The sequence below is a fragment of the Hippoglossus hippoglossus genome, chromosome 7, assembly GCF_009819705.1.
Source record: "Hippoglossus hippoglossus isolate fHipHip1 chromosome 7, fHipHip1.pri, whole genome shotgun sequence".
Taxonomy (NCBI): Eukaryota; Metazoa; Chordata; class Actinopteri; order Pleuronectiformes; family Pleuronectidae; genus Hippoglossus; species Hippoglossus hippoglossus.
This window is the reverse complement of record NC_047157.1, coordinates 21,659,668-21,675,118: the sequence shown is the minus strand read 5'-3', so window position 1 is coordinate 21,675,118 and position 15,451 is coordinate 21,659,668. Positions and strand designations below refer to the sequence as shown.

At 46.1% G+C, this 15,451-nt stretch overlaps 1 protein-coding gene across 4 annotated transcripts in view; it reads left to right on the top strand.

Annotated features, from left to right (window-relative positions):
• The first annotated feature begins 1,668 nt into the window (after positions 1–1,668).
• Positions 1,669–15,451, top strand: part of scube3 (signal peptide, CUB domain, EGF-like 3) — a 68,299-nt gene continuing 54,516 nt past the window's right edge. For 3 of the 4 annotated variants that reach the window (XM_034591946.1, XM_034591945.1, XM_034591942.1), the window contains exon 1: positions 1,670–2,064. In XM_034591946.1, coding sequence (XP_034447837.1) covers positions 1,965–2,064 — 100 coding nt within the window. In that variant the 5' untranslated portion in view covers positions 1,670–1,964. Of the gene's footprint in view, positions 2,065–15,451 lie in introns of all 4 variants that reach the window. The other variant, XM_034591943.1, reaches the window with a different exon arrangement.

Below are 15,451 nucleotides of genomic sequence, written 5' to 3'. Positions count from 1 at the left end.
GACGCTTCCTGAAATCAAATGCCAGTGCTGCTGGTATAATGGGAGAGAGGTGTGCTTTGATTCATGTGACTCGTCAGGTCTCATTCCTCTGCAGGTCTTGGAGGGGGGGGAGGGGGGGGGGGGGGGGGGGGGGGGGGGTGTAATGGCGTGGAGCCTCATGATCAGTGATTTGCAGGAATATACAGCTGATGGTGGGGGAGGAGTGAAAAAGCAGCTTCAGCTTCAGAACTCTTTAAATGCATGCTACCAGTTCCTTTATGGGAATATTGGCATGAAAGTTTTCTCCACAACTTGCTTCAAATCTACCTGAGTGCAGCTCATTATGACTGATTTATGACACCGAGCAGGGCTTAGTCATTCAAAGCCGGGAGCAAGAATCAATGGGGGGGGGTGGAAATGTGGCTGTAGAGCTGGATCTCCTGCAGAGGGGAACTCAATGCTCAGTACCGACGGGTGACTAATGTTGTGCCGGTCATGGTTTTGCAACCAGATGACACAAAAATATAATTTGCATTTTTCTTTTTTTTATACCAGATGATTATCATGCAAGGCTTTCATCAGCGTTCCTGTAAACAATTACTGATTGTTCGTTTTCATACCTGAGGAGCTGTTTCATTTTGAACAGCTGGCGTCGTTTATTCATTCAACTTAACTTAATATCTGCAGGGCCCTTTCTGTTGAGAAGGAGTAAAAGAGTTTCCTTCGTGTGCATACTTCTTCTAACAAGTTGCAGGCTCACCTGGATCTCGGTTCTTCACGCAGGGCTAGTTCCACTTGTTACAGGAACACGGAATTGCTTCGAGCCCTCAATTGACCTTGGAATAAGGACGACATGCAGGGAAATGATGAGGTATGAAATAAAAAAATGTAGTCTTTCATTTTCCATTTTCAAATAAGTTTAGCAATTTACCTTCTTTTGCTCCGTGTGTTGAACTTTTCACTTCCCTCGTGGAGCTGGACAGAAAAGGATCAGGGTTTGTTTTCCATCTCGACTCGCCCTAATTAAACTGTCTTGTCTTAATTTGACTTCTCCAAATGTCAACAGTTATTGCCGAGGCTCTTCTTTATTGGCCAGCGTTAATGTGAGATATCGTAGACGCCATCACACCAACGCTGCACCCGTGACCCCATGAAAATACGCGTTTAATGGTTTGTTGGACGGACTGAATGAGCTCCTGCACACGGCGAGCGAGGACAAGATGCAATCTCGAGGCTATTACTTTTTCCATCTGTGTCTTTTAAGAACCCATCCGCCCTCTTGTTCCCCACCTCCTCCTCCTTCTCCTCCTCCTCCTCCTCCTCCTCTTCTTCAGCCATTGCTCTTACCAGCGCGGACGTGACCGGCCATGCGCGTTCTCCCCCCTGGTGGCGCAGGTGGCACAGCACATGGGCCAGGTGAGCGCACGCAGGGGGGGGTCGAGCCCACCGTGCACGTGGTAACCCCCCCCCCCCCCCAAGGTCCACCAGCACCTGAGGGGTGAGGTCCTGCAGGAGGAGAACAAATAAAAAAAAACCAGGAGGGGGGAGAAGGAGCGGCGGAGGAGTCCGGAGCGAGGACGCGTCTTCTTCTCTCCTCCCCCTTTAGACCCCACCGCCGCACTCCATCTCTCTCTCTCTCTCTCTCTCTCTCTCTCTCTCTCTCTCGCCCTCCTTTCTTTAACTGACATCGGGTCTGACTCGAAACATGACAACAGAAAAGCCTTCCTCCTCCTCCTCCTCCGCCGCGCTGCCGGACCCCGACCACTTGAAACTCCAATAAGCAGGCGCACGGAGGGAAGGAGGATCGCACAGGATCCTGTCAGCGGGAGCTCAGGGGGAATAACAAGAGACCTTTATATACCACTCTCTCTCTCTCTCTCACACTCTCTCTCTCTCACGCACACTCTCTCTCGCACACTCGCTCCTTGCGCATCGCAGAGCCTTTCAGACAAGCGCTCGTGTCCTAACTCCGGGCAAAAGTTACCATGTACGTGCACGCTTTGATACGCGCGAGCCTTGGATTTGTGGGTCTCTGCCTGGTCGCCTTTGTCCAACAGTCCGCTTCAGGAAGTAAAAGCACTCAAGGTAAGTTTTCACCTCCAACACAGCTTTTTTTTCATTCCACCCATCGTGTGGCCAGGGGAACAGTTCCTCCTGACTGGGTTTACTGGATGTGTTGGGAAAGATGACACTTAGAAATATTAGGATCTGTTGTCTAAATAAGTGGAAACGAAGTTGTAAGTTGATTATTTGGGAATGTGGAGGAGCAAAAAGTGACTTTGGTGAATCATTTCTTTTTACTTCTTAGTTTAAATCCAGCAGCCACCTTCTCTCAATTCGTGCCACTGTGCTCAGCTCCTTCGATTCATGCAGATTTACCAAAGCAGAGGAAACATAATGAGGCTTAAATGAAGTTTCACTGGGACTCTGCCGTTGTCTGTGATCTTCAAACAGCACCAGCAGTGTGAATGGTTCTGTTTCATAGCTAATCCTGCAGGTAATTGAAGTGAGACTAGCAGGAGGTATTTGCCACAGTCCAGACAAGTATTTGACACCGGCCTGCAACACACACATGGAGGAGCCTTGTGTCTGTCACACACTGCAGCTACAGTACAGCTCTGCCCGGGCCGGCTGCCCTCTTGCTCCCCTGTCTTGTGAGAAATTATTCAGAGCAGACGAGAGGCCGCCCTGAATCAAAAGTCTGGCACCTTACAGGAACAAGACAGACATGGTGTTATACACTCAATTTCTGATCTGCTCAGCCCTCTTTCCCCCCGCAGGTTTTCATCACTTAATTTTCCCACAATACAAATGCCAAGCCGGAGCTGCAAGAAAGTATTTGCATGCAAAGACACATCACGGTTTGTGTGTGAGTGTGTGTGTCTGTGTGTGCATGTGTTGATTGTGGTTGGTGATGTTTTGCACACACAAAAAGACATCTCTCAGGCGGTCGACAAGGCAAAAAGAGAAAAGGGGGTGGGTGACTATTTTGCATCCTGGGTGGTCTGCCCCCACTTGTGGGAAAACTCAATATTTACATTTTGCAATTAGAACTACTTTTCTCTCACTTTATTTTCCACAACATCGATTACACACTTCATTGTGGTGTGGAATGCTTCTGTATGAGAGTCGCTCTGCGGTGGCGTGCACCTGTTTGCTGGTCACACAGGGAAACGCCGTAGATGGCCACTTGGTAGGCTTCTCCTCCGGGTTCCTGTTCAGCAGCTCTGCAGTCTGAAGTTATTTGTGAGCATACTTTGTGCCCAAGTGAAAATAAATACAGCGTTTGACGTCGGTGGCAACTCTGTGGCGCTGACACGTCGGCAAGCTGGGAGCAATTTGGAAAAATGCCGAAAGGGAGAGGCGAAAAAATGCACAATTTATCAGCTCAATATTTATTTAACGCAGATGTCTCCTTCTTTTCGTCATTGTCAGTCTGATCGTGGCACAGAGTTTCAGGCATCAGTCATTACTCTAGGAAAAAAAAAAAAGTGAAGGAGCAGTGGAATGAGGGAGGGAAGATTTAGGGATGTGGCGGAGGGAATGACAAAGAGGGGAAAAATGAGACCGGGGGAAACAGGAGAGATTAAGGGTGCAGAGACGAGACAGTGTGAGCGATCGGCACCAGGCGAGGAACAGAGAAGGAGAGGAAAGAGGGGAGAGCCATAGACGTCATGGCAAATCACTTTCCCCTCGAACAGAGTCAGGGAGCTCCTTCGCTAATGCAGCGGCACCAAGGCAACGGTTGGTGTGGGGCTGACATGCTGCTGTGGCTGGCTGTGTTGGTGTAACCTCTGCTCCGGGGCCTGGGGGTCTAAAGACGCAGGGCTGCCGGAGCGGGGAGGAAGGCCAGAGCCGGGGCCCGGGCACACTGTGGGAACCGAGCAGCCCTGGCAATATGAGGCCCAAGTGACGGGGAGGCTTACCTCGAGATGCTGCCCGATTCTGAGCGACCCCCCCCCCCTCCACACCACCACCACCACCACCACCCTTCCACCCACCCCCAACACCCACTCACCCCCTTTTTTCTTTTTCACCCAACTCCTGCTTTGTTTGCTTTGTCCCCGCTTCCTTTCCTTTGCACTTAATGAAGTAGCTGCGCTTTTTTCTTCTTCTTCTCTGTCAGCCATAAGCAACGACTGCATTACACCCACCGTGTCAGAAAGCTCCCGTCGGCCAGTGTGCTATTTAAATATTTTTATACAACATAAAGGATGTGCACAGCTTCCCCTCTGCCCCCTTCACCGTGCGTCCTCCAGGCCCGTCCAGCCCACTTTGCGTTGGCTGGATATGCTGCAGGTCTGTGTAAGAATGCCAGTGTCATTGCGTGTGCGTGTGCGTGTGTGTGTGTGTGTGTGTGTGTGTGTGTGTGTGTGTTGGCTGTATCCGTGGTGGTTCATACATTACCTACAGCTGCATAAGAGAACCATTTAAATTGGGATTTTACTTTGTCCCCTTGGCCTTGAACTCATGAGCATTTGTTCTTCAGCTGGAAAAAGAGAGGGGTGGAAACAAATGACAGACGGACAGGGGCCGCTGCACCATCTTCTTTGAAAATGGCCGGTCGCCTCGTTTAACATCTTGACACCCCCTCCACTCAGGCGGTGTGGTTTCTGCGTCGCCCCCGAGTCCTGACAAGCTCCTGCAGTGGTATTTGTCGAGCGGCGACACTTATCCCCTCAGAGACTCCATGTGCCTTAAACCAAGCAGACGCAAAAGTCCCAATTGTCTGCCATAGTAACGGAGCACAATTTTTCCTTCAGAGTAATTTAAACAGCCTGGAAAATGGAAGATGTATTCAGGTCAACTAGGAAAAAAACGTCTCCTGTCCTCATCGGGATGCCCTGTGACTTTGAGAAGTAAAGAACTCTGTGGATCAGGATGTAACTCCGGCGACGTGTCAGACTTTATTTTTTCTTATCTGCTTCTCCCTGTCTAAGCCCAATTAGAGCAGATAAGCTCCCAACCTGCGAATGTTCCCCCTAAACAAAAGAACCCTCCTGCGACGAGAGCCGAGCTCGTCTCAGTCTGTCGCTCCCGCTCTCTGCAGCAGACGCGCAGTGTCAAACGTCTGTGAGTTTGCCACGATCAGAGCGTCGGAGGCAGGTGAGGCCTCGGGGCAGCCCTCGGTCACTCGCTGATGAGAGAGCGGAAGCGGATTAATCCAGCTTCACTTCACCACTCAGCCGACACGCTCAGAAAAAGCATCAGCCTTGACAAGTGCTGCGCCGGCACCACCGTGCATGTTGTTACAAAGCAGCCGAGAGAGCAGGGAGATTATTATCCTGGCAAAATGGTGAAAACGCTTGATACAAATTCTGTCCGAGAGCAATGTGGTATGAATCACAAAGGGCGACTTTGATCTATGGGTGTGTTGCAAGTGAATGAGGATGACGGCGATGAGTGATTTGAGACTGGATGTTAATGTTTCGCTTCCCGAAAGGAGGCTTCGCTACATTTGGAGAATCCTTAAAAAACCGAGCGGTTCCGGCGCATTGTGCCTAGTCCGTCTAATTCCTCGCTTCGGTGTGGCCAAGCCGCAGCTTTATACAAACACTTGAGTTGAGTTTTAGGGCAGGCAGGCTGCAGCAGCTACGTCCAGATCGAGCACCATGTTTACAGGCCCATGTAAAGTCGGAGCTGTCTGGCACAAGCTGTGACCCGAGGCGATTCAGAGGGCTCCACGTTCTGGACAGTCGCTCACTTTCATCCCGGGCCGCTGGAATGTGAAACCAAGACATTTTCCTCTCTGCAGCAGAGTGTCAAAGATTCTGGCCTTAAGAAATCTGACTTCCCCCACTCGAGGGCTCGAAAATAAGAATTTCAAGTGCAGCTTCCAAATGATTTATATTTAAGCAAATACACAAAACTAAGTTAATCTCACTTCAAATGAAAAGGTCCCAAATTTAAATTGCAGTATTCTGGCTGGCCTACGTCTTACATAATTTAATTATCTGAGAGGGGAAAATAGGACAGTAGATTATGTTTTAATTAGAGTCTGACATGATTGTTTGAGGTGAAGACTACAAGCAAAGCTGCGAGCTGCTTTTTCTTCTTCTATTGTTGAACCCTGTCTCAACCTACTGCAGTTGTACCCGGCTTCTTGCCCATTGTCCAGTGGGATTGGCTGCAGCTCGCCAATGACCCTCAAAGGAGAAGCAGTGTAGCTGGATGGATTCATTTATGCTGCATGATGCAAATAGAAAGAAAGCAGATTAAAATAAAAATAAAATTGTCAGTTTTCAGTCACTTTGCTTTCTTTCCCTTTCATCTCTTTCTTTTCCTTTTTGATATCCTGATTTAGCTTTCTCGGGGGGGAGACCTGACTCACAACAGGTTCACTCCAGCTTCAGCAATCACTCTATTAAGTACTTAGGAATAAAACCAAGACAAACATTTAATTCCAGGCTTTTTGAGGGCCCTCCCTCAGTGGGGCCCTGGGTAGATCGCCCCCAACCCCCCCAACTACAACGCTGGCAGACACTGCAGACTCCCTGTTCCTCCCCAGGGGACCCGATCAGCTGTTGAGACCCCTCTGTCATGGTACCTTTTCTCCTCTCCTTGAGCAGCAAGTCACTTAATCAGGCCCTTGTGACCCTGTTTGTCACCTCATTTCCTTTGGTGCTACAGACGATGGGAATAAATATCAATTCAGTCGTCTAAACCGCTTTGTGTTTTCGTACCAGTGTCCAGCGGTGAAGAACGTTCAAACCCTCGCACTCAGGAGGAAGGAGTGCAGACCTTGTGTGGAGCTTGTTTATTTATCAAGGCTTTAAACTGAACAATATGTTCCAAATGAGGCCTGTGATGCTTCTCTCAACTGTGGCGTTGTGGTTAACATCCGAAAAACTCTCTCCCCTGTTTCCCATCTCTCCCCTCTCGTTGCCTCTCACCCCGTCACTGGCCTTTGTTCTCCGTGCCGATGCGGCGCTGCGCTGACAACTTCCCTGTTGGTTTCGGGGGAGGATGGAGTCGGCGTCGACAGCGCTCTGACCCCGCAAGTCTCGAGCCCCCTCCACGAGCGCCGACGGCTCGCTGAGGAGCCTCAGTGCTGTCCCTCAGCCAGCTGCAGAGACTCTTAGATCATTAATTCTCTAACCGTTCCCCCCCCCCACGCCCACCGCTCAGCCCACATTTGTTTTCCTTTTGCATTACTCACTGATTGGGGACAGTGTGATTCAGGAGGAGGTATCAGTGAGATTGTCCCCTCGGCCTCTGCACTTTCCTGGGCCCACGACTGACTCCACACCGTCGTTCCTCCTCTCGTGCCCTCCTCCCCGCTCCCTCCTGTGACCTCTTGGCTGAATAATGGGTCTGCGTCTCTATTTGAGAGTTTGAAGGGGGGGTTGGGGGGGTGCACGAGGGACATCATTAGGATGGTCTGCGGTGGTCAGCGTTGTCGGAGGGGGGTTGGGGGTCAGAGAGAGCCTTGTTTACAGACTGTGTGTGTTTACATTCCTGATGGTGAGCGCCAGCTTTAGAGAGACTGCTGGAAGTGAAAGGAAATGCTCTTATTCTGCTTAGTAATGGAAAAATCCAGCCCAATACATCAAGGAATCCAGATGAAGAAAAAAAAAAGAAGAAAGTTATTTATGTGGTGGGCCCTGGCCAATGCATTCTGGGTAGAAAGAGGAATGACTTCACTGATGAATTTGAGACTTCCTCAATGGACAGAGGCCTGGGAAAACCCATATGACACTCTGCAGTGTTTAATCACCTCTGCTGAACTCCAGATATATATTTATTGTAGACTGTAATAGCTTCTAAATATGATTAATGGCAAGTAATGTTTGTTCTTGTGTTTAAATTGTAACCATCCGTCATGCAGGCATTTATGGGCTCCAACTAACAATTATTTTCATTATCGAGTACTTGATTATTTTCTATTAAATGTCAGCAAATAGCAAAAAAATGCTCATCGGTTCCCAGAGGGGACATCATCCAAAACCCAAAGATATTTAGTCACAGAAGTACAAGACGATGAGATAATGTTCAAATTTCTGGAACCAGAGGATTTTGGGCCAAAATGACACAAATCAATGAACTGATCATCAAAACAGTTGTTGATCAATTTTTTTAATCAATTAAAAGATGAATCAACCAATTATTGCAGCTCTACAGGCATTTACTCCAGGGTAATTCTATTGTCCCGGTGTCTGAAATATTCAAAATAAAAGTGAAAAGCTATTTATATACATATAGAATTTATTTATTGTGCATTGGTTTACATTTCTTCATACTGATCAGGACATATAAGAAAAGAGTACAGAACATATAATAGGCTCCATCGCTAAAGGTAAAAGCTTTTGCCCGAGCCTTATAATTTTTCTTTATAATAAAAAAGTCCACACAATTATACTTTTGTAATAAGCCAAGTTGGAGTCTCCAGACATGACATGGTGCTGCACAGATTAACTGCAGAGTTCACTTGAGTCCATAAAGCAGGTGACGATACACCATCAGGTTCTGCTACCGTATAACTTTTAATGTAGTTTTCAGTAATAACAATGATAATAATCATAATTTCAAGAAATAGGGCTTTTTAGATTTGACAATTTGAGGCTTTTCTTCGTGAAAACAATGTTTAGTTGCAGCCCTACATCCGACAGTTGTGTGAAAAGCAAACTGCGGGTAAAGTCCGGACCCGATTATGTCTCCACATAAACCCCTTGTTCTTTTGCCTCCCTCTGCGAAGGTATAACTTTACAGATTCTATTTTCTTTTCTCTCTCGCTGTGGCGTCCTACTTATGCAGTCTGCTAAAGTACAGTACGAACTTTGATTGAGAGGCTATTAAACGCTTGATACGACTGTTAAAGTGAAATGTTTGCCCGGAGTGATTGTGCTGTCTCTCAGCATTCAAACGACGCGTACGTCCAGTCAGTTCCAGCCCACTGAACTTCACATTTTCTGAGCTTCGGTAGTTAATGCCTGCTTCACAGCTTACACAGAGAACCACTTTATACCCCAGTTTGACAGGAAACATCTAAAAATATCACACTTGTGCTGTAATTGCTACGTTGCCATCTTTATAGTTGGTACTGTATCTGGCTAAAGCAACCACCAATGAATGTAATTGCTGTGTGCCGAGGGGAGAGTGTCATGTCAGTTAGCTCTGGTTGTATAAATATAAGGTACACAGCTGGACTAAGTGCCACCCTACCCGCGTATAAAATATGCTGCACGAGGCCAAGAAATCATTACCGGTGAAGGACACATGCCACATGGAGGGTGAGAACCCCCCCGAAAGGTTCAAATTAATTTCCTGTCTCTTCGGCTCCTAATGGGAACTGTTACAAGTTACGCTCAATTATTCAGTGTTGTATGTATTAGACCTCTGACACTGATGTGTGTGTCACGTCGGCCCCTCTCTGCGCTCTCTTAGTATTACTCCATGATTCACTTAATTACTGTAATAAGTGTTTTCCTTCTGGAGGTGGTCCGGAGGTCTGCGAGTCACAGTCTATTAAGGCCACACATGCTAAAGGACCAGCACCAGATGCTCGGTTCTGTGATCAAAATCTCAGAGAATCAACATTATTTATTCACGGAGCTCGAGCCTGAGCTTCCTCCAGAGATGTTTTATAAATGACACGAGGTGCGTCCACTTGCTCTTTTACTCTGCAGTCGCCGGGTTCATCGGCGTCGCTGCCTGTGCTGTTGGAAAACACAGACGCTGTCAAAGTCTCATGGAAGCCGTAACAGTTTGAGGAATTACATAAATAGACCTTGTATGTGTTGGCTCAAACTATTGTCAAGACGTTGAGTACATCCCAGAGTACACATCCATTATATACTGGTTTGTTGAATACAGAAGCTGAGAGATGTAGAATATATAAAAAAAATTAAGTACTTTATTACTTTGGACTGAAGCGGAGCAAAACCTTAGAAAGAAAATATTAGAGTCAACAATTGCCTCCATAATTTCCATTTTTGATTGACGGGAAATTAAAAAGCTACAAAATAAATATTTAGATTAGATAAAGTGTGTTAATCCTCAGTGTGGAAACTAGTTGACTCTTTGTGTGAACAAATATGTGACTGAATAGACAGTTGTTTGGCATTTGTTGTGGTTTAATGATGTTGATGAGTGAATAAACAAATACAAAACACTGAAACTGATTAATTGCAGGTTGAATATGCGCTGAGGTAATGAAGAGCAAATTATTAATTTAGAAAATAAAGGAGGAAACTAGAAGCAGCACTCAGTTTATCACAAACCTCCGCCAAGGCCCAACAGTCCCCTTATGTAACCACATTTAAAAATTCACTCGATCCAGATTTGCTATTTGGATCTGCTCCTAATTGCACACACTCATAAATATAAATCCCATAATGATCCCAAAATTATTCACTGAGAAATAAAGGAAAATGTTGAAAAATGCCATCACAATGTTAAAGAAAGAGGAAAAAATAAAAGCCTGGATTTGCCCACTGATCCGGATCTGGACCAAAAGTAATTCTTCCTTGAGTGATGCCTCGCCCCTTTAGGAAAGTTCATGGAAATCACTTCTGTAGTTTTTAATGTTATTCTGCTTAATTACAAACACAGATGAAAACATGACCTACTTGATGGAGATAAGAGTCTTTTTTTCAATTTCAGCAATTTAGTATTGCAGTTGGAGGAACTTTATTTATTTAATTCCAAAAAGAATTGGGACAACTATTGCAGCATAGGTTGGATCAAACTTCAAAAACTTGAAAATGGGGGGAGTCCAATAACTCCTGGACCCGGCCCCGTTGCATGGCTTCTCTACCTCTTTCAAATTAAAGTTTAAACGTACAATCTGAAAAACTAAAAAACAAATCAAAGACCTATAGTTCCATGACATCGTGAAGCAGCGTGGAATCATGGGAGTTTCGATTTATTTGTCCCATAATCCTCTTGGGTCACCTGGTTGTTGTGTGCGTTTGCACTTTGCTGGGGGAGCCTCAGCGACAGAAGCAAATGGAAATGAAGAATCATGATGACTTTATACAAACGGTGAAAGGAAAACCAGCCGACTGGCTAACTGTGTGTTTTTCCTTTTTCATACGTCATCTGTAGCAGAGACAGCTGAAGCAGATAGGCCTCCTCTTAAAAATGCCTCCAGCTCCAGCCGAGAAAGAGACACCGATAACATCACTGTGACATCATCATCATGGGTCTTTTTCTTTTTCACATTTTGGAAAAACTCCCTCCGGGACGTTACACAACAGTTTTCCTGGGCCGAGTAGTAATCCTTGTGTAAAGTAAACTCTACCTCATGAGGTGCTGCACTTTAATAAAAGCATAAGGAATGAATAGGAAAGCATGGGTCGGCATAAACAAGGCGTCGATTTGACACAGTTAATGTCTTCAGGCATGTGAACATACTGTCGCTCTGCTGAAGCTCAGCCGGCATGTTCCTCAGATTAGTCTGAGGCTTCATGGTTGGTGGACATAAGCAGGGAGGGACCCGGGGTTTTGAAGTTGTGATCACAGATTTTTGAAAGCGCAGGATCAGTCAGTGGTCATGATTCCTAAACATTTAGAGTGTGTGAAGGATGAGTGTAAATATCCCGAATGGAAGCAGTTGATATTTTTATTCACAACTTTTCAGAGCCTTGCCGGACAGCCAACAGTGTGTCCCTTCATTAGCCGGAGGGGGATCTGGGCAGCAGAGGGGGGGTGGGATGCTAAATTTTGTGTTAATGTTGACGTCTGCATTTCATCAAAACCACTTTTTTTTTGGGAGGAGGAGGAGGTCTCATGTCCTGCACAACTTGAAAAATCAGCGACATTTTCACACTGTGCTGTGATAATGTTTTTGCGACAAGCAGCCGTAGATTCCTGTCCCGTCCACAACCTGGTCCTCACTTCCTCTCAAGCCCCCCGACCAAAGGAGGGACTCACATCACATTATATCAGCGTGTGCTACAAATAGAACTGGATGTATACACACTAAGTATGCACATTTTAACGTGACATGTTTTATATATTCACTTTCCCAATGGAAATGTGAACTCAGGCTGAGTATTGAGAATTGAGTTTTTTCCCTGAACATGGAAACATCTTGCATATCGTATTCAGATTTTTGAAATCACTCCGTGTTGCAATATGCAACACGGAGTGAATTGAGTGCAGAGTGCAGAAAACAGTTTGTGGGTAAAGACCCAAGAAATGAAGGAAACAAGGCTGCTTAGCAACAATCGTAATCGCTGCCAAACACTGCATGTACGTGAGTTTTTACTGTGGCCTAGCTCCAAGTCGAAATGGTTTGATGATTTAGTTTTCTTGGTGCTTGATGAACTGGAACAGTCGTCCCAGCTCCACGAGTCTTAGAGATGCTTGTAAAGGCGAACCTGCTCAGCCAGTCGTCCCTCAAATGCGTCCATATTGGAATGAGTTTGCGGCAGGCAGGAGGTGCAAGACCAAGAGCCGCCACTAGTTTTGAAGCGAAAGATGCCATGACATCATTTCTGGCGCACGCTCCCTCCCGCTGGCGACACTGCAGAGGCTGTAAACCAGTTAAATGTAATTTTAAGACTTTTGAGAAAAAAGAACAGAATCAATGTAGAATATGTTTGTCTCTAAATATGTCTGGTGTGTGCGGATAAAATGAATGTTTGTACTATAGTTGACAGAAATGTATATTGCGTTGGTCAGAATTTGCTGAGGGCGCGAGAAATACAGCAGAAATGAGTCAGCTACAGATCTGCTGCTTTGCTTTACTACAAATTGAAGTAGTTTGACTAGAATATGGATCATTTAGAACTTATAGATTAAAGAGGTTCGCATATACACACTATAGCCATACTGCTCAGTACCTACAGTAATTATCCTGACCTTATCCCCATCCTGCACGACCGCAACCCTAAGTATAGTGTAAGTGTGGTTCTAAGATGGATAATTACAATACTTGTTCCTGTGTAATTATACATACATGACAAACACCGTGATCCAGAGAACACCTTTTTTATGGAATTGAACCCGACACCCTTCCTCCCGTGCTGCGAGGGGCTCGTGAAAACGAGGCATTTCTTCTGAGAATGTCATGAAAGAATGTTTTTGTCTCGAATGCGAAAAAAAGCCCGCAAATGTTCAAACGCCGCACACGGCCACTCCGTCAGGAAAACACAGCTGAATGTTTTATCGCTCTCGCTGACTGAATGCATCACTTGGTCCATATTTCTGACCAATATTTTGGAGCTGGCTGCGGGCGCTGCGAGTAAAGCTACACCTATGGGTGTCCCAGTTCCACTCAGTCTATTTCTGTATCTAAAGGAAAGGTGATGGGCTGGGGGGGGAGGGAGCAAAGCAAACAGCGTGGGTCTCAACACTCAAAGTAAACATTACCCTATGTTTGAACTGCACACCTTCAGCCCGACAATTCTCCCACACACTCGCGCTTTCCCCCCTCCCGAGCCTGATTCCTGCTCGCACCCCCTCAAGCTGGCCCAGTTAAATACACTGCTTATCCCAGAGCCTCCCCATTAATCAGGGAGGAAAGCAACTCTGACAAGGTCTCACCTCCACGGCCAGCCGCCCTTAGCAGCCCCCTCCGACTCACATGTGGGGACGGCTCTGGAATAAATGAACTAATGACTTTTAAGAACAACTTTCCTGATCGTCACCTTTGAGGATTTCAGAATGTTTTATCCAGCCACTTTTAATACAGTTCTAATAAATCCCAGTTATAGGCCCGTCTAGGCCTGCGTCCCTCCTTCCTCCTCTCTCCACAAATGAAAAGTTTGCTCTGGACTATGCAACAAATTCACTGAGGGATTTGGACGTCTGACACACTGCAAATTTAAAGTTTTATTGAGCGTACAAATGGAGCATGAAGTAAATCGGTTTCAGGAGAGAGAAAACATGCGTCGATTCTGTAGGACTCATCCAACAAAATCATTGAATTCAATATTCCAAGAATGTCAGTGGGTTTAAACACAGACTCGAGCTATTTGTGGCTTTAATATGCTCAAGTGCATGAACCAGAGGGGAGAGCTACAGCAGCAGCAATATTCAAAATGACACATCCCCCCCCAGGGGAAACTGTTTAAAACATCTGAGCGTTGCCCAACATCTCTTTCTTCTTGGGCTTTTTGTTGTTTCGACTTTGTTTATTCATCCTTGTCTGGAAGCGCTGGCTCCGTCCTCCGCTGCCTTAACTTGTTCCCAACAACTGTGACTCCTCAGCTCAAAAGAATGAAATAAGCTCTCAATGAAAAACACAATCTTTTCATCTGAGGCATGAGTCAATTACCAGGCCTGCTTTGCTGAAACTCTGCATTTGTCTCAAGCCCTCACAGGAGCGTCCTCTGGACCGAACCGAAGGATGTATTCATTCTGACATGTTTATTTCCATGGCACAGGCAGTTTGGGTTTGTTGTTCACGTGTCCGTCGGAACAGTAACTCTCATGGCTGGATCTTTTAAACAATGCTTTGACGGACACGGATGATTATGATCTGTGGGCCAGGATTTCTAAATTTGTATTTATCTCATTCTGTGGAGCTCACACCAAAGGCAAAGGGGAATGTGGATGTGTTCATTTTGACATTAGTGTTCATTATCATTTCCTTGAGTCCCACTTGATGTACAGATCAGGGTAAATAGATCCCTCTGTGTTTGCAATGGCTGTTGAATTATTTCTCTCATGTTGATATTCATTGTTAGTGAAGTGTTGTGTCAGCGTTGGAGAGCGTTCTGGCTGCAGCCCTTATCATTCTGCTGTAGGAGGAAAAAAAACCTCTAGCTTGTTTGTGTCTTTTTTAAACCGATCACAATTCTCCTGGACAGCACTAAATCCAGGATGCAGTGACATCCCACAAGACACTAGTCAGGGGGGGAAACTTGATTTGGTGCAACCATAGACTGAATATCAAGATGGACGACACGTCTCCACTTCCTCCCACTATCCAGACATGAAGCTAAAATAACTGGAGCCAGAGTCTACACAGAAGCGATCTGGGGGTTGGAGCTGTGGTCTCGAGGTCCTGCTCTCGACCAATCACCAGTCAGTCTCAGCTGATGACTTTCACGCAGTTTCTATAGCAGCAAATAACTAATTAAAACCAAATTTACTGGCAACATAATGTTGACTTTGGTCCATGTCTCATCCATTAACACGGAGAAGGCTGGGTTTATGACCTATACTGTAGCCAACCACCAGATGGCCATTGAGACGCTTTGGCTTCACTTTTGGGGGGGGGGGCTGTCGTGCTGCCATCTTTATGTCTCTCCTCAAATAAAACGCCACAAACGGCAGTAAAAGACGAATGGCGGGGGAACAGGCGTGAAGTGGAAGGGGAGGAGAATGATGCCTAAAATAAGCGACCAATGGCCGGCCTGTACCCGCCGGTCTTACATCCGGTGAGTCCGACGGGTGAAGTGTCAGCTTGTGCTATAACTGTGTCAAAGTAATATTTGCACAAAGATGCGGTTGTGGTGCTGTCGAGCTGTCGTTGATTGATTGGAAGGGGATTTTTTTTTTTGAGGAGGGAGCAGGTTTT